This window comes from Bos taurus, chromosome 18, assembly GCF_002263795.3.
Source record: "Bos taurus isolate L1 Dominette 01449 registration number 42190680 breed Hereford chromosome 18, ARS-UCD2.0, whole genome shotgun sequence".
In the NCBI taxonomy this organism is placed as follows: Eukaryota; Metazoa; Chordata; class Mammalia; order Artiodactyla; family Bovidae; genus Bos; species Bos taurus.
This window is the reverse complement of record NC_037345.1, coordinates 43,876,320-43,900,235: the sequence shown is the minus strand read 5'-3', so window position 1 is coordinate 43,900,235 and position 23,916 is coordinate 43,876,320. Positions and strand designations below refer to the sequence as shown.

Below are 23,916 nucleotides of genomic sequence, written 5' to 3'. Positions count from 1 at the left end.
TGTGCCAGTGCTGGACACCCAGCAGAGGTGGCCCGTGCGTATTCATCAGGCAGTGGGGAGACCCTTCTGTTTCTACTGCCCAGGAGACAGTGAGGTGTGGACGGTTTGGGGCCGACGTGCACCAGGATTCTGCATCCTGGGTAACATGTCCCAGATTAGAAAGGGTATGTGGATGATGACCTAGATTCTCTGGTGTGTATATGGAAAGTATTCCGGTAGGATTGCTGTCTTTGCCTCCCAATGAGTAGGCATTTAGCCCTAAGTCAGCCAGAAAGCGGAGTGGAAAGTGGGGACCTGAGGTTAGAGGGAGAACCTGGCTTACTGTGGGCCAGAAGGCTGGACACAGGATGTCGGGGCGTCAGGCCCTGGTCCCAGCCCTCCCCGCACGTGGCACACGACTGCCTGGCCCCGGTCAGTTCTCAGGCACTCTCAACTCACAGCTGAGCTCAACCACTGTTTTCTTTCTTCGCGGCTCTGGTTTCTCTGAGAAGACGTATTGATCGAGCCTCCTGAGAATATGTAATTCCAACCAGCTCTTTCCTTTGCCTCCCTCCTGTTGTTCCCGGATTTTACCCTTTGCATCCCTGGGTCGCGGCGTAGGGAAGGAATGTCCTGGGGGTCCCAGGGTATTGAATTCCTGTCCACGGCTCCCTCAGAACTTGCCTCTGCACATCCATCTCCGGGAGACACGGAATTCCTGTCCCTTTCAAATTGGTTTTTGTTCAACACTGTGGCACTTAGATGCTTAGAGACTGATTTTGGAAATCCTTCATCCTGTCTTACTACTGTTTTAATCAGTGGAGCATTCAGACCTTGCTTAATTGATGTCTTAATCCTGGGTTTAATGCCCAGAGGCAGTTTTGTGACCTGTGAATATTTAAGGGAAAGAAAAAAAAAAGGACTGCACAAATGAATCTCAGCCTGGTCCAGTTATTGTCGTTTCAGGCCTGTGGCCAGGGATTCTGGACCTTCAGCCCCTCCTCTCCCTTCCGCTCCCCTCCGCTCCCCTCCGCTCCCCTCCGCTCCCCTCCTCTCCCCTCCTCTCCCCTCCGCTCCCCTCCACTCCCCTCCTCTCCCCTCCGCTCCCCTCCGCTCCCCTCCTCTCCCCTCCGCTCCCCTCCGCTCCCCTCCACTCCCCTCCGCTCCCCTCCTCTCCCCTCCGCTCCCCTCCTCTCCTTTCCTCTCCCCTCTGCTCCCCTCCGCTCCCCTCCTCTCCTCTCCTCTCCCCTCCTCTCCCCTCCTCTCCCCTCCTCTCCCCTCCTCTCATGTGGGGCTTCCTTTCTCCTTGAGCGGCCTCCTGATGTGGTGGTACTCACAGGCCTGGCCACGAGCAGGGGCTCTGCCTGAGTGTCCTCACCTCCTGCACACATTAAGCACCTCCTCTTGCTGCTAGAAGAGCCTGAACTGCCTTCTGCCCAGACATCTGAAGGGGCGTCAGTGCCATCCTATGCTGAGCATTGTTGGTCCTCTGATGCCTCATGGAGGAGGTGACCTCCACCCTCTCCTGGGGATGGACACTTCGCAGGTGATGTTTCTAAGCCCCATGCCATATATCCTCGGGCTGGGCAAAGCTGGGACTCAGTGTGACACTCAGCATCCTTCCGTCACTCCAAGGCTGCTGGGTCTGCAGAGGCCAAACCACAGCAGAATCACCTTTCTTGCCTTTTTGTGCTCGGCAGTAGAGGAAATAGCTTTCTCAGTCTCAGGGCAGCGAGTCTTCTTGCAGATGAGGAGAAACTGCGGAACACTGGAAAGTCTTACTGCTTCCTGCCACAATCCTAAAAACAGTTTCTCATGCTTGTGTTGTGCAGTTAATGGGGCCAGGCTGAGACCCCCAGCACCAGGGCGAGACATCAGCCCTAGAGTACCCATGGGCAGTCGGGTTAGCCAGCACATGCAGCTGTCTACTTTCAGGGCCCTTAAAACTTGGATTCAACAGGGCCAGGCCTGGGCTCAGCCAGGCTGGCTTCACTGGAGAACTGCCCTCTCGGGACAGTTCACCCTGGTTCTGCTTGATGTTTTTTTTTCTTTTTTTTTTTAACATGACTGAAAATATAAGTCCTGAGTAAATCAACTAGAGGCCGAGTTTGTCATCTTCCCCAAAGTGAAATTGGAAAAGAAAACAGGACTCTGGGCCTCAGATGGCTCAACATGCTTATCACTTCTGTTGGAAGGGAGCTTGGTTTTGGGCTCCCAGCGCCCTCTCTCCTTGGCTGGTGGAGTCTCTTCCCTGTTTATTTCAAGACTGAGGGTGTCCAGGCTGCAGAGAGGAGGGGAGTGGAGAGCCTGGGAAGTATATATGCTGCCAAAGCAAGTGTAAGAGCCTGTGAGGTGGGCTCCTGGGGCTCAACCCCTGGGGCTGCCTCTTCCTACCTGTATGGCGGGGGGCGGGCAGTGGTGGGGTGGGGGTAGGCTGCTGAGGCCTGGGGAGGCTGTGTCTCCCCGTCCTGCCTCGGACTTGCCAGGCTGGGCGACATCCCACGCTGACCTGGGGAACAACCCAGGGTGGGCGAGATGAGGGAGGCCTCTTTTTCTTTTTGAGATGAGCCATTCTCTCTCCTGATTGGAAGTAAGGTGTTTTCCAGCTTTGGTTTTAATGCCCAGGTCCTGTCTGTCTGCTCTGGGCCAGGCACTGTTCTGACTCTGGGACCCTGCTCTTCAGGACTGTGGACTTTAAAGGGAGACTTAAGTGAAAAAGAAATTACAAGCATGATCGCTTACTGCACAGGGAATAGAGGGAGGGAATTTTGCCTGGTGAGGGACTGGATGGAGCCAGCCCTGAGAAAGGGGCATTTCAGGTGGAAGCCAGAGAATGAAAGGGCAAGAACCAGTTCCAGGCAGAGGGGTCCCTGGTGGGGGACGGGGAAGGAGGCTGTAGCTAGGTGATGGAGATAGGTCATGTGGGCCCTGGAGAGCCTCAGGGTCACCAGATGGGGTTGTTGAGACGCTGATGATGGGAAGGATTGAAGGCAGGAGAAGAAGGGGACGACAGAGGATGAGGTGGTTGGATGGCATCACTGACTCAACGGACGTGAGTTTGAGCGAACTCTGGGAGATGGTGAAGGACACAAAAGCCTGGCGTGCTAGCAGTCCACAGGGCCACAAAGAGTCGGACACGACTGAGCGACTGAGCCACAACAATAATTGATTTACAGTGTCATGTTAGTTTCAGGCATGCAGCACAGTGATCCAGTTATTTTTCACACACACACATATATTCCCTTGTAGGTTATTACAAAATATTGAGTATAGGTCCTTGTTTTAACTTCGTCTGGACATCTGGGGACTACTAAAGGTTTTAAGCTGGGGAATGCCTGGCCATATTTGCATTGCCTGAAGAGCCACAGCTGTGGTCCAGGAAGCAGACGGGGCTGGAAGCCAGAAGAGCTAGGAGAGGTGGTCCAGGCTGGAGAGAGAGGGGTGGGGCAAAGAGAAAGGAGCAGCACGAGAGGTTGTGGAGTTGGGATCATAGCCCTTGGTCATCAGTTGGACGTTGGAGTGATGAGAGAGAGGTTGCCCAGGTCTGTGTATTAGGCAGTAGAGATGGGGAGCTGTGGCTGGAGGTGGGAGCTCATGGAAGTGTGGGAGTCTCTCCCTCGCTGAGCTGGGAGTGCCTTGCGAGTCCTGCAGGTAGAATGCAGCTGAGAGGCCTATATCCAAGCCAGGGGTTTGGGAACAGGTTGTGCGGCAAAGCTTGGGGGTGGGGTGGGGGGGTAGGGAGGGGATGACCCAAGAGAGACGGAGGAGGTGAGGCGGCTGAGGATGGGCCAGTGGAGGCAGGCGTCATGGTGCCTCTTGCTTTCAGGAGGTCACTGATGCCTCTGGGCTTGTGAGAAGGTCATCATCCCACACATTGGTGGTTGGGGAACTGGGAGAGTGGCGGGGGCCTGAAGGAGACAAGGAGAGGGGACAAGCCAGGGAAGAGGCTCATAAAAGCTCTTCTCCCAGGGCAAGGACTGTCCGGGTTTCCTTTCTGGAAACGGGGCTAGGGGGTGGGGAGAAAGCTTGGCCAGAGGAGGAGGTGAGCAGTCATGGAGCTTCCAGGAAGAGTGGCAGGTGCTGAGCCCAGGCTTGCATCTTGCGGGGCTGAGTCTCACTGATAAGAGGGCACGCTTCCCTTGTACCGGGTTGGGGCGCGCACTGGAGGGATGGCTTGGGAGTTTGGAGGAGAGGCAAGAGCACACCTGCCCACCGGCCTCTGCGTTCTCCGGGAGGTAGGGGGTGAGTTCATTCGTGTGCGAAGGAGCCCTGGGAGGTCTCCGTGGTGGGGGAGGTTGAGAGCAGCCTGCACGCTCTGCTCTGAATCCTGGCAGACCTAGAGACTGGAGGCCGGTGGCGGTGGTGCCGTCTGTCCACCCAGCCGAGTGGTTTCCATTCAGCCCTCCTGTGCTACACACACAGGCCTGGGCTGGGGCTGGTGCCTCTTGGGGCTTTGGCCAAGCTCGTGCTGATGGATGGGCACAGAGCCTAGGGGTTTAAGTGGCAGCAAGAGTGTAGCTAGAGCGCTGGACCAGGCTGAAGAGAGGTGGAGGGCCAGAGGCTGGGCAGCCTGGGCCTGGTCCCCACGGGTGTTGTCACTCTGGTCATCACTGCATCGGAGAATAGAGAGCTCCGCTCCCGTTCACAGATCTTAGGGCTGGTGTTAAGTAGGGCAGGATCAAAGCACCAGGGACCCCTGGGTTATCCTGCGAGTGGATTTGGACCTCACCCTCCGGGGCACAGGAGCCAGCTTTTGGTTCCCCAAGGTGGCACTGCTCACAGCACCTGGAGGTGGAGCCAGAGTACCTTTATGATGATAAAGAGCAGGCTGAGACTTCCGGGTCTGGTCCTCAATAAAGAAGGAGTGTTTGTTTGGACAGAGTCTCAGCGGGTGGGTGGTTGATCTTTCCCGCGTTCCCCCAGAAGGTTTTATAGGCTTAGGAAGGTGTACTTGTGCTGTACAATGCCTTCCTTCCTTCCTGATGAGAAATGGCTGGTGGCTGTCCAGCTGGGCACCATGGAGACAGCGTGTGTTGGGGATTGCATCTGGTGGAGATGGGTGCTCCATGCCATCCTCAGCCACCTTGGCTGAGACTAGCTCAGAGCCACTGGGCTTCAGAGGAGGAGAGTGGTTAGACCAGGTGCATTCTGGACAGAGGGGCAGGCGTTAATCTATCACCATGACAGTATGCGGTGCTGATCTTGTTTTTGGCTGTGTCGGGTCTCAGTTGCAGCACGAGGGATCTTCCATTGCAAAACGCGGACTCTCAAGTTGCGGTGCACGGACTCTCTAGTTACAGCGCACAGGCTTAGCTGCTCTGTTGCATGTGGGATCTTAGTTCCCCCACCAAGGATGGAACCCGGGTCCCATGCATTTGAAGGCAGATTCTTAACCCCTGGGCCACCAGGGAAGTCCCCTCCCATGCTGATCTTGAGGGGGCTTGAGCATGTTCCCATTGTGAGAGGAGAGGTGGCCGTGTGGGCTCTTTGGTGAAGCCAGGTCACCTTTCGTAAAGTGACCAGCCTTGGCCATCAGGGATGTACCAAGGACTCCACGCACGTCAGGGCTGGACCGGGCTGCTGTTTAAACGCTCATGAGCTGCTGTTTAACCGTTCATGACCTACAGTTGCTTATTTCAAATGAGTAGAAATAGAAAATGAATATTTATTTAGCTTCTCTACAGGAGTCTGACTTAGGCTCCTGATTGATTGCAGAGACCAGAAACCAAACCAAATTTGGGCAAACTAATGTGAGTTTATAAGGAGGACCCCCCCTGGAGTGCAGCTGGCAGGAGGCACATTTGAACCTTGAGGGGATGGCAGGGTGTCTTTGTTGCATTTCCCGCCCCGTCCTGTTCCCACCATGACCCTGTCTCACGCTAGGGGCCTGAGTCACGTGGTTTTCCAAGGCTGCCTGACCTGTGGGCTAGGTGAGGAGGAAATGGGAGAACTCTTGAGCCATCTGGGCAGAGTGCTGGAGTCAGCACACTTGAGATTCAGGTCCAGCAGCCTTGCCATGCTGGAGGAGGGCACTTCAACCCATTCTAACATTCTTGCCTGGAGAATGCCGCGACAGAGGAGTCTGGCAGGCTACAGCCCATAGGGTTGCAAAGAGTCACACACAGCTGGACTTAGCATGCATGCGTGCAGTGTTACCATGCAGCTGTATTCCCATTTAATGGATGAGGAAACTGAGTCCACATGAGGCAAGCTGTCTCTGGCCACAGAATCTGGGCTTCTGCTACCCACAGTGGCTTTCCAATGTCATCACTGGAAACAGCCCACACCCCTGAGGCTGGCGTTGGGTCTCCAGGGCCATGCCTAGCTCAGTTTATTATCCCTGAGGCTTGGTGGCCCATCCTCTGCCCACCCCCACGCCCACGCAGCCCGTCTGCAGCCCCAGGCTCCTCTTCAGGTGGTGCAGCGTGTAGTGCAGGGTCTCCCTGGAGGGGTCAGCCAGCTCCCACTGGAAGTCACTGACTTGCTGCTTTGTTTCTCTCCTCTCTGCAGCCGGGTCTTCAAGACGGACATGGAGCTGGAGGTTTTGCGCTACACCAATAAAATCTCCAGTGAGGCCCACCGGGAGGTAAGCTGGGCGCTGGCTCGTTGGACCTGCCATTCGGGAGGGCCAGGGAAGCAGCCTTGCTCTGTGAGGGCCGAGAGGGGAGTGTTGAGATGGACGGTCTCGGGGTGGCACTGGTCCCCAGGCCACACCAGCAGGCAGGGGTGCCCCTGCAGGCTGGAAGCACAGTGCTGGCTCCTTACTGTTCCCCAGTAGGGACAGGACACGCAGGACAGAGGCTCTGCCCCAGTTTCTCACCTTAAAACTCCCACTGTCAGAGAATTTCCCAACAAGAAGTACCCGCTTCTGGGAGAATAGGACTCTACCTCCTGGCATCCTGACCGTCCCAGCTCCTGTGAAAGAATCTGTGGTCCCTGGGACTTCCCTGGTGGCCCGGTGGGTAAGAGACCACCTTCCAATGCAGGGGGTGTGGGTTCACTCCCTGGTTGAGGAACTAAGATCCCACATATCACAGGGTGTGGCCGAAAGTTTAAATAAATAAATAAAACCCTTAAAAAAAAATAATCTGTAGTCCTTATCCACGAATCAAGCACATTTGTTACCATCAAACATTTTCTGAAAACACCCTCACATGTTTTTTCCCCAGACCTTTCCACTTGACCCGAAGAAAGTTTATTTCCCAAAATGAGTCTGGCTGAGTGGGCTAGCCCCTTGCCTACTCACTGACCTCTGTAGCCCTGTGTCAGGAGACGGACGGGGATCCTTGGGAGCAACGGAGTCTGTTGCTCCAGTTCTTGTTGTCTGTGTTTTATAAGGAGGGAAACCTTCTAGGATAGTGGCCATGGCCTTCTGAGCAGTAAGTATTCACCCAACACTTCTTGGTTAAATCTTCACTCGCCTGCCGAGGTGTTTATTGACTGCTGAATAGAAGTGCTCCGGAGTGGTTTAAATAAACTGTATGACTTTGGAGCTTTTAAAAAAAAAGAGTTCTAATTTGTCACATTTCTGCACCACTGTGCGCACATATCTTTCTTTTTTTTAAAGAAGTGATTCTTTGGAAAAAGTGCTATACATTATTTATAAGGCAGTGTTACTTATCTCCTTAATACAAATGTCTTTGCTTAATATCCGTCCTCCAGGTAATGAAGGCTGTAAAAGTGGGAATGAAAGAATATGAGATGGAAAGGTAAGCTGCCGTGTTTCTCTGGGTAAAGATTAAAATGTAAAAAGCGGTAATTGATGTTCCCAGAGCGAGTTAACAGATGAGGCGCGGCGGCCGGCGCACAGATTGAGCGGGGATTAGGGGCAGACTCAACGTCGTGGGCAGAGAGGATTTCTCTCCTCAATGGGGCCACCTCCCTGCCTCTTGGCAGAGTGTTTGATGGTAATGGTCTTTGATTACTTTTCAGGGTGGTTTAGTGCCCCAGCATTCCACTCTTGGACTTTCTGCCATTTGTGGGAAACTTTACCAAATAGCTGCTATTGTGACTCTGAAAGCCGCTAGTAAAACAGCTTGCCATTTTTATGTGTAAACACTGCCATTATGTCTGCTGTGCTTGGACGACTGGGTCAAGGGATGGATAAGTGGCTCATAAAGCGTTCTGGAGAGCTCCGTCGTCCTGTGGCTGAGCCCGTTGCCAGCCGGGGGCCGTGAGGTGGGGCGGGGGCTGCCCCTCTATCCTGGGTGTGGCCCGGCCAGTTCCTCAGCCCCACTCCGGGACCCAGGGGTCAGCAGGCTGCTCCCCAGGGCATGAAGAAGCCCTGGAGTCAGCCCCAAGCTGCCCCAGTGGCTGCCTTCCCACCCGCCTCCTGGGGCAGGAAGCCCCCATTCCCAAGTCTCCCACTAGTGGCCACACGACCTGGGAGCCCCTATCCTGTGGAGAGAGGACACTGAAGAGGCTGCCATTTTTCCGCGAGTGACATAATAAGAAATACGTGTTTTGTCTCTACCACCAGTTCCTGGCACAGAGTTTGTAAAACCTTTGAGATCCCCTCATAGAGAGGAGCATATGGTTATTTACAATAAGCCCCTCTCCACCACACCTGAGTTTATACTAATGAGTGAGTGAGTGTGAAAGTTGCTCAGTCATGTCTGACTCTGTGACCCCATGGACTACACAGTCCATGGAATTCTCCAGGCCAGAACACTGGAGTGGGTAGCCTTTCCCTTCTCCAGGGGATCTTCCCAACCCAGGGATTGAACCCAGGTCTCCTGCATTGCAGGTGGATTCTTTACCAGCTAAGCCACAAGGGAAGCCCAAGAATACTGGATTAGGTAGCCTATCCCTTCTCCAGCGGATCTTCCTGACCCAGGAATCAAACCGGGATCTCCTGCATTGCAGGCAGATTCTTTACCAACTGAGCCCTCAGGGAGGCCCCTTATATTAATGAAGGACCCTCAGAGTGGGAGGAGAGAGGCACTAGAGATGAGACTGAGTTCTGACTGTGATTTAATCAGTCGTGTATCCAAGGAGGTAATGGCACTTCCATAAAAGCCCTAAACCACAGAGTTCAGAAAGCATCTCGGTTGGTGAACGTGGGGAGGTGGTGGGAGGGTGGTGCCCCTGGAGAAGGTTTGGAAGCTCTTCCCTTCCCCTGACACCTGGCCCTGTGCTGCTCTCCCATTCAGCCCTTGCTGAGTTTTATCTTTCATAATAAAGTGGTTGTAGCAAGTAAAGCACTTTCCCGAGCCTGCAAGCCATGCTAGCAGACTATGAAACCCAAGGCAAGGCTTGGTGGGAACCCCTGATTTCAGGCTGATCAGTCAGAGTTTAGTAAAAGGGGCCTGGGCTTGGGCTTGGTGCCTGCAGAGGGGCCAGTTTTGTGGTATGGAGCCCTTAATCTGTGGCGTCTGCAACTAACTCCTGCAGTCAGTGTCAGAAGGTGTCACAGAGAACTGGAGAATTGCTTAGTGTGGAAAACCCACTTATTTGATGTCAGAAATGTTGTGAGCACAAAAAAAATGTTTTACCCTGTACCATCCATCCTGGGCTGCGCCTTCCTGCCTGGCCTTGTAAGAGCTCGGTGCTGCTCCCCTTCCCCCCTTGCAGGGCCCAAGTCTACCCGAGGTGCCCTTGGGGTTGGCCTGCCTCCACAGCCCTAGCCTATTCTGACAGCCCACCTCATCAGTTCAGGGTGAGGGTGAGGTGCAGACAGAGTCAGCTGTGGGCATCATGGACATTCATGGTCATTGTCATCCTGGGCTTTGGAGGTAGGCATCTTTTTCTCCAGTATAATAACCTGTAAAGGAGTCCTCTGTATTTCTCTCCTCTTATCCTGGGAGATAAGAGGTTAACATGGCCTCAGAGGCCCCGCTGCTGTGCCTTCCCACGAGAGGGCACAGAACTGGTGAGTGTTCAGGGACCCAGCTCTGTCACTCCTGCCAGAGGAGGACTCTTGGCTCCCTGTGGTCTCCTGCTGCAACATGGTATCTGCCCTGGGATTCCTATGGGTGTGGGCCCTGGGTCAGGGGCCAGCCACTTGAAATACCTCCTCCTGCTCCCTCACTCCCTGACCCCAAGCAATAGAGGCCTTTTTTCTTTTTCTTTCTTCTTTTAATGAGAAATTTCAAATACTCCCCAAGTAGACTCACTGGAAAAGACCCTGATGCTGGGAAAGATTGAAAGCAAAAGGAGAAGAGGACTGCAGAGGATGAGATGGTTGGATGGCATCACCGACTCAGTGGACATGAGTTTGAGCAAACTCCAGGAGATAGTGAAGGACAGGGAAGCCTGGCGGGCTGCCGTCCATGGGGTCCCAAAGAGTCAGACATGACTGAGCGACTGAAAAACAGCACCTACAGAGGAGTGTAATGAACACCCAAGTCCCCATCAGGGCTTTTGTTTAGTTTTGTTTTGCTGGAGTGTTTAAAACCAAACCCCAGACATGGAGTCATCTCACCTGTAAATACGTCAGCGGGTGTCTTAGCAGATGAGGGTACTTTTTTCCTTTTCACATAACCACTAAGTTAACAGTCATCTTTAATATTACAAGTGTCTAGGTCACATTGTCTAAAGCTGTGCTTTTTGAGTTGGCCTGTGTGAGTTGGGATTCAACGTCTACATGTTGCATTTGGCTGTCATTTGAAGGAGAGCCTCTTGACAAGCTGAGCTCTGGTGAGAGCTTACATCTGACTACACACTGCTTGGTCTCCCACCACCACCCCCCCCCCCCCTGCCCCCTACCTGTCCCAGGCCGGCCCCACTGCCACCTCCTCTGGGGATCAGGGCACACCTCCGAGAAATGATCCTGAGGCTCTGGGCCAGAAGCAGCCATCCTGAGGGTGATGAGGGGCATTAATCCAGCTCAAGTGCCAGGTGGGTGCACTGTTGTGCACCTACTGTGTGCTCTGCCCACCCTGCGGCTGGCCATGGGGGATACAGATGGGAAGCAGTGCCTGCCCTTGCAGCCTCAGCCAGGCAGGGCAGGGGGGCATCTGATCTGTGGGTCCCTGAACCCTGAGAGCAGGGGGTTCCTGGGGTGAAGGGTGGGGGCGATTTTCCCCTTGGAGAAAAGCTAAGGCAGAGATGAGAACACGAGATGGAGTCTGTTCCTGAAGGGCAAGGGGGATGGGAGAGGCAGGACAGGTGACCCTGGGGAGCAGATGATGTTGCCCCCCGACTAGAGGCAATGGGAAGGTGGTTGTCCTGGGAAAGATTGAAGGTGGAGGAGAAGGGGACAACAGAGGATGAGACAGTTGGATGGCATCACCAACTCGATGGACGTGAGTTTAAGCAAGCTCCTGGAGTTGGTGATGGACAGGGAAGCCTGGCGTGCTGCAGTCCATGGGGTCGCAAAGAGTCAGACATGACTGAGTGACTGAACTGAACTGTCCTGGGACACTGTTGCATCTTGGGGTGTCCCTGGCCAGATTTGAGGAGGGTACCCCCTACTGCCGGTGCCACCACTCAGTTTTCAGTGGTGAGGTGGGCCCACATCTCTGCCTCAGGCTTGCTGTACCCACAGGCACATGTCTGTCATGGCCCGGGATGCTGTTTTGTGGCCTGTGTCCTTGGAGCCTAGGAACTTCCCCTTAGAGGGCCCAGCATCTCATTAATCTGCAGCGTCCGCCCCACAGTTGGTGTCAGGAAATACACTTGGGTGAGTTAGATGGATGGGTGCACAAGAGAAGAAAATGTCCTGAACTACTTTTCTCCTGTCCCCTCTGCCGGCTGTAAACTTCAGCGTTCTTCTCTTGACTGAGTGGGAGTGTGAGATCTCGTCTGAAGTAGGTGGAGGTTCCCCTGGAGGTGTGGTGCTCATTACACAGGCTGGACTGATGCCTGGGATGGTCCAAGGCAGCGACTTCCCTGCAGGCCACTGACCCCCGGGTTGGAAGTGTCCCTAGAATCTTCTGGATGTTCTTCTGGGAGCATGGCCAAGCCTCAGCCCACAGAAGGGGGGACTCAGGGCAAGAAGCACAGGGGCCCTTGCATGTCAGGATTGAAGGGGGAGGAGACAGGACTGACTTTCTGGAAGGAGGGCACACCACCCCCAGCACGATGGTGCTCAGACCCAGACAGGGGCTGCTGGCCAGGAGACCCAGTTCTAAGCCTCGTCTTCTTGTTTTATCATCAAAGGTTTGTCATAAAATCTTCAGGGCACATTAGAAAAATGGAAGCGACTCACTGCCATTTATTAAGACTCCCCCCTCCTCCGCGCTGTGCCTGTGAGCAGGGTTCCAGAGGAAATGAAAATCAGTTTCCGCAATTGAGGTGTCGTAAATTGTATTAAACCGATGAGACGTTAATGTTTGGGTAAATCGGGCGCTAACGGCATCTGACTGCAGGCCCAGTCAGGCAGCGCGCTTTCCCGCCCCGTATTATTTCATGTTAGTGGCGTCACCGGCTTGTAGCGGCCGGCGTGGGGCTGGCAGCTGAATCAATTACCTGCAAACACTAATTTAGAGCACGCTCAATTGGCTGTGTAAGCAGGTCCAGGTTCACATTTGCCACGAGGAGATTAATAACTTGACGTTTTTTGACAGTCTGGGACCTTAATTGAAATTGCGCTCTCTCTCTCTCCAAGCGGTGAATGGGGGCGTTTCGGGCCCTTTCCCGGCAGCTTCCCGGGGGTTGTGGGTGTCACTGACTAGGCAGAGGGGTCTATGAGGGCCACAAGAGACAAGCACAGTGCTGTCCTCCTCCCCTGGCCGGGGTCCTTCTCGGCAGACCCTGTCTGGGGACCCCCGTCAGGGCCTGATTTTCCCTGTGCCCCGTCACAGACGGCAGCCCACGGTAAGAGTCTCCTGTCTTCTTTGAGTCACGTGTTGGTGACCAGCTGCCCGGCCGGGCCGCTCTGCACTCAGAGTGGCCTTGCTTCTCCTGCCCTTTGGTCAGAGGGAGGAAGTCACAGTTCTGTGTGTTCCGTGTGCCCGCTGGGCCCGGACTTGGGATGGGGAGACGGGACCTGGCCTGAGGGGCTTCTCCCCAGGGCTGCAGGGGGGCTCCCCCCATATGCAACCCCTGCACATACACGTCACACAGACACACCGCACCACTCATATCACACACACACACACACACTCTTACCACATGTCCTGTCTCACAAACACCCCACCACTTACACCACACACACATTCCCCACTGCTCACACCACATATCCCACACATGCACACACACTCCACCACATACTCTGCAACACATCCTCCCACAAACTCCCCATCACTCACACCATACACACACACACACACACCCCACACCATATATTCCACAAACTCACATCCCGTCACATATGCGCACACACCCAGCACTCATACCACACACACACACACTGCCACACATTCTCTCACACACACGCCAGCTCTCACATCACGTCACATACCTCACACACACACACACTCCACCACATACTCTCACACACACTTGCACTGCAACACACACTCCCTCACAGACTCACATCCCGTCATATGCACACACACCCCACCCCCCACACACACAGCACACATATACCCCACGCCACACCATACACTCACGCGTGAACTCCCTCCAGCCATGTGTCGCTCGCTGGATCTGGTGGTTGAGCTTTCAGTTTACCCACCCCAGGGAATGGGCTGCAAAAAAGAAAAAAAAAAAAAAAAACCTTGCTGTGTTCTTGTTAAACAAGGCCTGTTGTTTGTTTTTCCTGAGGATTAGAAAATGTTACTCCAGTGAGGATAATTGGAAGGTGGGAGAGTTTACCGGAAGCCTCACAACCCTATGAACCCGTGGTGATTGTGGCCGCAGAGAGCGTAGGCAGGTGTGGAGAGGTCTCTCTCCCACCCAGGCCTTGCCTGCACAGTTGATCCTGACTGCCCTGCACCCCACTGCCAAATTCTCTGCAGTGCCACCCCGCCCTCACTGGTCTGGCCAGCTTCTCAGATCTGCAGAAGCTGCGTCTCCCGCTCTCGACCTGTGGCCCTCTTCTTTCTCTGCCCGTCCCTCGTGGTGCACCTCGTGGCCCCTGAGGGGCCATCTCATAGACTTGGGCCTGCATGGTTCTCCTCTTGCTCTGGGTCTTGCCCAGGGCTCTCCCTGCCCAGCACGGTGGTCAGGCATGGCCCTGTGTGTCTTTGGCCACCCCGTGGGTCTCGCTGGAGATCCAGGTTTCATCGATGATGCAGACACCAAGAGGCCCTTATTGCTTCCTGCTTTCCTGGAGGGTCTGGAGATGTTACCTGGAGTGGTCCAACCCAATGTGGTCTCAGCCTGGACAAGCTTGGGCCTCCGTGAGACTGCCCTCTGTTTATTACCCTGGGAAGCTACTAGACTTTTGCCTGGGGCCTCTGGGGCAGGCCTGGGTCCAGGCAACCTCTGAGACTAGAGCTGCCAGGTAAGTACATGTGTAATGGGCCCTCTCCGTGGGTCTGGCTGCTGTCTGGGCAGTGAGTGTCTCGCACCCTCCACAGCAGACATGATTCACTGTCGCCCACCATCCTGAGGGATGCGGCTGTGGCCTGGCCCGCTGAGACCCCCAGGTCTGGTGTGGCCAAACCGGCTCTTTGCCTTGTGCTGTGAGGCCGGTGCGGGTTTCCTGCCAGCACTTCCTCGGCTGTTGGAGATGGACCACACACAGCCCACCACGAAGGGGTCAGGAAACCCCCGTCTGTTCGGTGCACCCCTCAGGAAGGCCGTCCATGAGTCCTGCCCCCCCACCAGCCGTGCATGCCTTGGTATTCAAGCTGAGCCCTTTCTGAGAAGTCAGAGCTGTCTTGGGTGGAGAATTCCTGGAATTCTGAACAGACTTGACCTCACCCTGGCCCACCCAGTATCAGAGAGGGGAACTATGAGGCTCTGCAGAGTCTGGTGTCTGGAGTGTAGGTGGCCCTGGAGGCTGGAAGGCTGTGGGGATCTGTGGCTTGAAGCCTGGATGGCTCGTTTTGATTGAAAAATAACTGAGAAATGGGCACATTTAGGACATAAACCAACTGTCTGGTAAGTGGCTCAGACTGTAAAGAATCTCCCTGCAATGCAGGAGACGCTGGTTAGATCCCTGGGTCAGGAAAATCCTCTGGAGATGGGAATGGCAACCTACTCCGGTATTCCTGCCTGGGAAATCCCATGGACAGAGGACCCTGGTAGGCTACAGTCCATGGGGTCGAAAAGAGTCAGACATTACTGAGCGACTAACACTTTCACTTTCAGGACAGAAACTAGACTGCTTGCTATTCAGCCAGAAAGCTCAGCAAAGAACTGGAGGGAAGGGCTTCTGCAAATATGCACCCTGGTTAATGCAACTGTAATTAGGGCTTTTGGGGGCAAACCCAACAGAAATAGGCATTTTCTTTTCACATGCCAGGGGAATTGCCCCTGGAGAACCCATTAAATAACAGTAGTGCTGGTTGGCATCTTTATGGATTTGCCTCTTGTATGTCACCATTGAACCTGGTGCTGACTGTTGATTTTCGATAAATATTTATCATCAGTGTAAGGAGGTAGTGTTTTCTTCCTGGCTTGCTAAGAGATTTTATCAGGAAAGGATGTTGAATTTTATCAGCCTTTTGTCTCTGTGTTTTAAGCAGTTAATAAACTTTTGACTTCAGAACAGTTTTAGATCACAGAAAAGTTACAGGAATATTACAGACAGTTCTCTTTTTCCCCTATCACTAATGTGCTTGTGATACACTGTCACAGCTAATGGACAGTGTTGATACATTATCATTATTGAAAGTCCATACTTTATTCCAATTTCCATAATATCTTTTATTTCTTTTATTTATTTGCACTAGTGCAACATGCGGGGTATTAGTTCCCTGACCAGGGATCGAACCCGTGCCCCCTGCAGTGGAAGCCCTGAGTCCTAACTACTGAACCACCAGGGAATTCCTTCCTTAGCTTTTACCTAATAACTTTCTTCTGTTCCAGGATCCCACATTACATTTAGGCTCCCCTGCTGCTGCTGCTAAGTTGCCTCAGTCGTGTCCGACTCTGTGCAACCCCAGAGACGGCAGCCCACCAGGCTCCCCCGTCCCTGGGATTCTCCAGGCAAGAACACTGGAGTGGGTTGCCATTTCCTTCTCCAATGCATGAAAGTGAAAAGTGAAAGTGAAGTTGCTCAGTCGTGTCTGACTCTTAGCAACCCCATGGACTGCAGCCTACCAGGCTCCTCTGTCCATGGGATTTTCCAGGCAATAGTACTGGAGTGGGGTGCCATCGCCTTCTCTGTAGGCTCCCCTGGCTTGCGGCAATTTCTACAACTTTCCCTGTTTTCAGTGACCTAAAGTTTTGAGCGGTCAGGTATTTTGCAGACCGTCCCTGTTTTAGTTTTTCTGATGTTTTTCTCCTGGTTAGACTGGAGGTATGTGTCATTGGGAGGAGGACCCCAAAGGTAAAGGGCCACTTTTATATGTCATCATTGTGAGAGTACATGCTCGTGACCTGACTCATCACTGATACTGACCTTGATCACCCGACTGAGGCAGTGTCTGTCGAATCTTTCCACTGTAAACATACTTGTTTTCCCACTTTCCGTACTGTATTCTTCAGAAGGAAGTCACAGTATGCAGCTGATGCTTAAGGGGCGTTATGCTCTGTCTCCTTGAGTGGGGAGTTTTCTACATACACTGTTTATAATTCTTCTGTAAGGGAGATTTGTCTCTTGTTTCCTGTTTATTCGGTGGCTTATTTGCTTCTATCTGTATGGATTCATAGATATTGTGTTTTATACCTTGGGTTATAAACCAGTATTACACTATGTTATTGCTTAAATCGTTCCAGCTTGGCCATTGGGGGTTCTTTCATTAGGCTCCTTTGTCCCTCTGATATACCCCATAATTTTGCTTCTTGAGTGCTTCCTTCCTTTCTGGCCCTGCAGGATGCTCCAGGCTCATCTTGTATATTTCCTGCTCCATCCCTCAAATCAGCCATTTCTCTGACAAGCCCTGGTTGCTTTTACTGGAGCACAGTATCAGATACCAAGACTGGGTGTCCCTTAGATGAATTTTGTGAGCAGACTTCCCAGTGGAGAGCCAGCCTGGCATCCCTGGTACGCCTTACTTTGTTGTGGTAGATTCCTGTTTTAATAAGCTGCAGGACTGAAAGGGGAGGCAGGGTACTCTGGTGATTAGGGCATGGTCTCTGTAGACTGGTGTCCTGGGTTAGGGTCACAGTTGTGCCATGGTTTCCTCGTCTGGAAGAAAGGGTAGTAATAGCACTTCATAGGATGGTTGGGAGGATTTGGTGAGTTGATTAATACATGTACACTATATAGAACAGTGTAGGTAGTGAGCATCATAATGGTGGTTTTGATGATATTCTTTTACTAGCATTGTATGTAGGTTCCAAAATAAGGGATTGAGGTATACTTCTATTTTTTCTTTCGCTGTGTTGTTTCTTTGAGATCATGATTTGGGAAGCGCTCCACTTTCTAAATTGATCCATCTTAACAATTTAGAAAGCGTCGGGGCTGTCTGCTCCTTGAAGGTGTAAAGAAGTCTTCTGATGCTGTCAGAACCGATTGTTTCTTTCGGGAGAATTTCTCTGATACCTTTTTAAGTTTCTCGCAGAGGATGTTTTATTCTGACTTTATCCCTCTTCAAGTCAATACAGTACATTTTCCTGGAAAGTTTTTGTTTTCATCAAGAATTTTGAACTTCTTAGAAGCAAGTTATCAGTTTTATTCTCCTAATTTTAAAAACGACATTCTCTAGGGAATTCCGTGGTGGTCCAGTGGTTCAGACACAGTGGTTCTCTGCCAGGGCCCAGGTTCAATCCCTGATTGGGGAACCAAGATCCTGCTAGCCACAGAGCATGGCCCCCACCCCCACCCCCAAATCTCTGTAACTATAGTTGTATTTCCTTTCTCATTCTTGTTCTTTTTTATTGATTAGCACTGCTAAAACTGTATCAGTTTTATTGGTATTGTCATAAACCAGCTATTAAACATATTTATTGGTTCTGCTCGTCTAACTCATGGATTCCTAGTTTCAATATTGGTTCCTTTCTCCCCCCACTTCCTCACCTTGTTTTGAACATCTGTCTTTTAACTTGTTTAGCTGAATCTTAGTTTTTTGTTTTTTCTTCTTTAATAATATGTGAATTTTAGCTATTATGTTTTTAAATACTGTCTTGACCATATCCTAAGAGGTTTTGATTGACTCATGTTTTAACCCCAGAAATAAACGAAAAGCATTTCTTTTCATTTTTAGGTAAATGTGGTTTGTTAACTTTTTGTTATTAGTTTCTGGTTTTATCACCGTTGTAGTGACAGATTGTGGTCTATGTAAATTTTGAGATTTTTCTTTGTGACCTGTGTAGACGTCTTTTTGGTCAGTATTTTATGGAATACTAGAAACTATTTTTTTAATTTGTATATTACTGACTTTGGTGTACATTAAATCAGGTTTCTTATCTTATTCCAATCCTCTGGCTCCTTCCTTATTTTTTATATTTAAGATTAAGAGAAATGGTTTTATGATTCTCTTTGTGACTCTTAGTAGCTCTTGTTTTGTTCATTTCCATCCCAAGTTGTTTGATGCCTAAAGCTTGATGATTATGACATTTTTGTGATATTTTACCTTTTTATGGCTTTTAAGAACCATTTTGACCTAATTAATCCTTTTCGTCTTAAATCTGACTTAAACTGATACTGGTTTTGCCATTAAATGTTTTCTTTGTGAAATTTGCCTAATATATCTTTGCTTACTCCTTTATTTTAAACTTTGTTCATTGGTTGCCGTTTATCTGTTCCAAATGGAGCCCCTCTAAGTGTTAGGAGAGCCAATGCCATTTGTGGTGATGACCAATATGTTTGATTTCTCATCAGAGTCTCCTTTGGCACATTCTGGTTTCTGTTCTGGCTTTGGGAAAAAAATTTTTTTGTCTTTGGAAAGTTGGTGAAATTTCCTTTGTTCTTTTTTATGCATTCCACTTTTATTGTAGAATATATCTTTAAATTAAGAAAAAATGACCTGTATTTCTCTCCATTCTCTACCTCTGTTAAAAAGTTAATTAGGTTCATAGTTATTTAGTTGTCACTGTTGCTGAATCCAGTGTGGAACCGTATTTTGCCCTGTGTTCCCCCTTTCCTCTAAAGCAGCAGTCCCCAAGCTTTCTGCCACAAGGGACCAGTGTCATGGAAAAGAATTTTTCCACGGACCAGGGTGGGGGAATGGTTTGGGGATGATTCAGGCACATTACATGTATTGGGCACTTTATTTCTATTATTATAACATCAGCTCCACCTCAGATCATCAGGCATTAGATCTCGGAGGTTGGGGACCCCTGCTTTAAAGCATTTAGTTTAACCTTGAACGTCAGAAGATCCTTTCCTTGCCTCCTATGTGAAGGATGGCTTCCCAGGTATTGAATCTCTGTTCTTTGAACACATTCCCTTCATTGTTGCTGAAGACCTTAGGCAAATTATATGGTTTTCCTTTCTAGGGAGCTGTTAATTTTCTTGCCGTATGCATATAGGATTTTTTTTTTTAATTTTCTGTTTATTTATTTTTGGCTGTGTTGGGTCTTCGTTACTGTGCAGGCTTTTGTCTAGTTGTGGTACACAGGCTTCTCACTGTGGTGGCTCTTGTTGCGGAGCAGGAACCCTAGAGCGCACGGGCTTCACCAGTTGCATCTCTCGGGCTCTAGAGCACAGGCTTAATAGTGGCCCACGGGCTTAGTTGCTCCACAACATGTGGGATCTTCCTGGATCAGGGATTGAACCCATGTTTCCTGCATTGGCAGGCAGACTCTTTACCACTGAGCCACCAGGGGAGTCCCGCTTACAGGATTCTTGAGTGCAGCAGTATCTCCCAAGGATCTGTCTCTGCGCTGTTCTGTGCTTCAGCCGGACTCCAGGAGTAACTGTTCCGCCAGCCTCACCAGCTGGGTGGGAGCCCTGTAGGCAGCACCTGGAGAGAGGTGTGAGTGGGCTTGGTGTTAGCTGACCGCTCTCTAGCCAGGCGGCGTGTGTGTGTGCAGAGGGCAGCACAGCTCAAGTGGCAGGACTCCAGTCAGGTGTGTTCTGACTTGGGCCAGTGAAGCGTCAAGAAAAGAAGCAGTCACACCTGCACACAGACCAGACAAGGTGCTGGAGGACACAGCCTGTCGACTGTGATCCAGGTGACAGGTCCGGTGATGTCATCAGCAGCTCTGTGGAGTCAGGAACAGCTGGGCCACCAGCAAGGACAGGCCAGAGGCGGTGGCCGCACGCACTCTCAAGTGAGTGTGTCACGCGCTCTGTATTTCCTGTCTGTTATCCCGCTGGTCACTCCCCATGCTCAGGCATTTATCCCCCAGGTCATGTTATCTGAGACCTGTGATGGAATTATTTATCATGTCACCCTGGACAGGTTTCACGCCCCCATCTTTCTGTGGCTTCCTTTCTTCTTAGTAATAGGCGCTAACGTGGTGACCCATTGGGTGCCAACAGCTGTGTAGACAAGCCTGGGGTTGTCCCTACGAGCTCCCGAATGGTCTAGAAACTGATTCTGTAATCTGAACAATGAAACCTTTCTTCTCCTCAGGGCCTTCATTTAGGGCCTCATTCCACAGGTATTGGGTCACTGGCCATTGTCTTGGGGCTCTCATCTTTTCTCTTACACTTCTGCATTGGTGGGAACTTGGCAGGCTTGTCTTCCCATTCACTTCCTGCCACCCCCTTCCAGAAGCTTTGCTCCTCCCAAATACACCCATCTTATAACCTGGCCACCATGCCTGTGGTCTTGGAGAGCCCCTCCCTATTACGGCCCCTTCTCCATCCATGACTGTCGGCTCTTGCTCTTCAGATGTGCTGTCCTTGTGGATCCCATAAAAACATGGGCTCGAGACTCGCTTTTAGACTTCCTCCCGTTTCCCACAGGGAGATTCACTTTGGCTCCTTCTGCGCAGCTGAGAGCCATCTGATTGACCCTGAGATGCTGGGTGCTGTTGAAATGGCTCAGGCCCAGAAGAAAAGGAGAGGAAGGTTAGGGTTGTCTGTGGATTCACTGTCAAGATGAGCCACTCAAAGGTGCTGAGGAGGGCGTGAGCCACACCGGGGGTGCAGCGGGCTTCCGCCCTCTGGCAGTGGGAGACATCTCCCCAGCCCTGGCTGCTGCTGGAGTTGGTTTAGGCCATACCCCCGAGCTGGCCTGCCTCCCCCTGGGGCCCTGGTGAGATTGGCCTGCAGCCCCTGTGGGCTTCCATAAACTTCTGTCAGATTAAGGTCTTGTAGGAGAGGGGTTAGAACCTCTGGTGTCCCCACTATTTTCTACCCTGTCCAAATCCAGAGGTTTATACTGGTGGGTAGCCCTTTGGGCTGGACCCAGGCCATAGGCAGAGTTAGTTAACTCACACAATGAGATTTTGTTTTGTTTTGGTCACTCTAGTTTAGCAATTAAAAATCAGGAAACTTCTCTGGGTTTCCCTAGACATTGAAATTAATAGTATTCTTGGACCGGAGCTCCCACAGAGCAGCAGCCCATAGGGCAGAGCCCTGCTGCCTCCCCCAGCACTAAGGCAGACCCCGCCCCCGCCTTTTCTCGTGGCTCTCATGCCACTGGCTGTTTCATAGTTGAGAAAGATTTCTCAGATACCAGTGTCTCTATAAAAACATGGGAAGAGAGAAGATAGTCAAAGGGGTCATGTATTTCAAGAAAAATGGAAAGACTATGGGAGAAAAAGAAAAAAAAAAAGGCCACTCTCATTTTGTGGATAAATCTCTGGTCAACTTCACTCCTTTACAGGTTACCAGGCAGGTGCCCCCAGGCCTCTGAGTAGGTCCTGGCCCTCAAGCACACCAGGGAGTAGCTTTTCTGCTTTTCTGTATAGGAGAAACCCCATGGCAGATAGATAGGAATGGGGAGGGGTGCTGTGTGTGGGTCAGGGGCCCACCTTGGAGGGCAGTCTTCCCTGCCTGGGTCTGATGATCAGAACAATCACTCAGGGTCTCAGGAGCGTCCAGTGAGAAATTACCCTGCAAGAGCCATTATTTCAGTTTGGATCCCCAAACAACCAAACAGTTGCGATTTTGCTGCAAGGTTTGGTACAGTTTTTAGAATATTCTCATCCAGACCTATTACATTCTGGTGCACAAAGATGCTCCCTGTGGGATCAATTATTCTGGGCTGGGAGTTTTTCCCTGCCAGCTCTGAATTCTGTAGATGTCATGAAGGGTTTAATCCAGGAACTCTGAAAGCCCGTTTCCGTATCTGCCAGCTGACTTGTGTGCTTTTAAAACCCAGAGGCAATTGATGGTGGAACCACAGAGAGGCTTTCCCGCTTAGAGGTTCCAACATCAGGTGCCATGCAGGAGTGCCCCCACCTCCACCCACGCTGGGCCAGGCCGGCCTCTGTGCCCTGCGCCCGGGCTCCCCTTGGTCCCTGGCCTGGAGGGTGGGCAGGTGCACCTCTGAGCTTCTCTGATTGTGGAAAGGCCTGCCATGGCCTTTCCTCCCACAGCTGCCCCAGAACAGGGGAAGAAGGGTGCAGGGTTGGGTAGACGGTCAGGAGATGGGCTCTTGCAGCTCCCATGGACCTGGGACTTTCCGCATGCTGTGCTTGAGGCTTGGAGGACATGAGGATGTCTGGGAACCAGGCTGCCACTGCCTGGCTGGGATCCAAGGCCAGTGTTGGTGACCGACCTCAGGCCAGGGCTCTGGGCTCACCTGTTGTCCCTGTGGAGCGTCCTGGGTTCCTTCAGGCCCCTGCACTGTCACGACTCAAGTTCCCTCTGTCCCTTGCTTCTCCAAGGAGAATAAGACGATGGCTCTGCCCTCGGTCATGGCCCTGGGCAAAAGGTTGGTATCCCCCAGCCAGCACCTGCAGGAACCTGGTGTGGTTACCGCTGCCCCCAGACTCAGCGGGCTGCGTTTATGTTAATTCCACCATTTCGCTGGAAAGGCCAGTTCTGCGGTGGCCACTCCTCATCCCCGCTCTGCTCCAGCATCCTGCATCTGTGCTTCCCACCACCACCCCCTGCCTGGCATCCTCCTCAGATGTGTCTCACCCACAGCACCGGGCTGCACTCCTGACTGCTCCTTGGGTCCCCTCGCTTGCTGAGTGACAGTCCCCTGCCTTCTGTGTCCAGGCCTGGGGTGCGGCCCTTCTCATGTCCTGACCTTCAGGAGCAGCACAGTGGCCTGGGTGTCCCGGCCAGGGCTGGGCGTGCTGTACCTATCCCTCCAGCCTGGGTTGACCATGGCTTCTTGGTGGACATTCCTGCCCATCCAGCCCCCTACACAGGCAGGCACCTGGTAGCTTTTAGGGTTGGGGCCTGCTGGGCTTGTTTTTCTGTTCTACTTTGTCTTGATGTTCATCCCAGCAAGAGAAGTGGGGTTGGACTGCTTGATCTAGAGCTGGGCTGTTGGCTGTGGAGATGGGTACCCTGGGTGGGGGAGGCTGCTGTTGGCTGGGCCCTGCCCCCTTGGGTGGTGAGCAGCCCTTTCGTGGGTAGGGGTCTCTTGGGAAAGAGTTACCAGCTGCAGGACTGGGGAAAGAGGGTCCTCCTGCATTCACAGTTTGAAAAATGGGATATCTCCTTGTTCCCACTAGCCACAGCTGGCGTATATCCCTAGGGCCATGGGTGACATTCTGCTGAGGGGTAGGAGGGGCTTGACCGAGGCATGGGCAGCTGGTGCTGGCTGCAGATGGACCAGTGTCACTGTCGTGCAGGTGAAGGGACACAGGAAGGAATGTGCAGGGGCCCACCTGCCAGCGTTACCCGTGGGATAACAGTGTGGTCGGAGCCTTTTCCCCCAGCGGGGGTTATTCTGAATAGGCTCTATGCAGTCCATATATTTTCAGCATGAGCTGGAGTCTTTGAATCATTTATCTTGGCAGCTCTTCTTGAAACTGGAGAAAGGTAAAAATTCATCTAGGTGCTGAGAAAGGAGCCCAGAAGAAGAAAGTGTCTGGTGGCTGCCGTGATGGGTGGCGTGCCTGGAGATAGTGCTGGTGGCTCAGAGATCAAACAGCTGAGAAATGGTTTCCCAGGAAGAACTCGGGGAATTCTAAGTAGGT

At 52.0% G+C, this 23,916-nt stretch overlaps 1 protein-coding gene across 2 annotated transcripts in view; it reads left to right on the top strand.

The window, feature by feature from the left end:
* The window catches only part of PEPD (peptidase D), a 119,864-nt gene that overhangs the window by 37,704 nt on the left and 58,244 nt on the right, over positions 1-23,916 (top strand). For both annotated transcript variants that reach the window (XM_010814804.4, NM_001080318.2), the window contains exons 8-9: positions 6,490-6,565; positions 7,642-7,688. In XM_010814804.4, the coding sequence (XP_010813106.1) occupies positions 6,490-6,565; positions 7,642-7,688 (123 nt within the window). The remainder of the gene's footprint in view (positions 1-6,489; positions 6,566-7,641; positions 7,689-23,916) is intronic.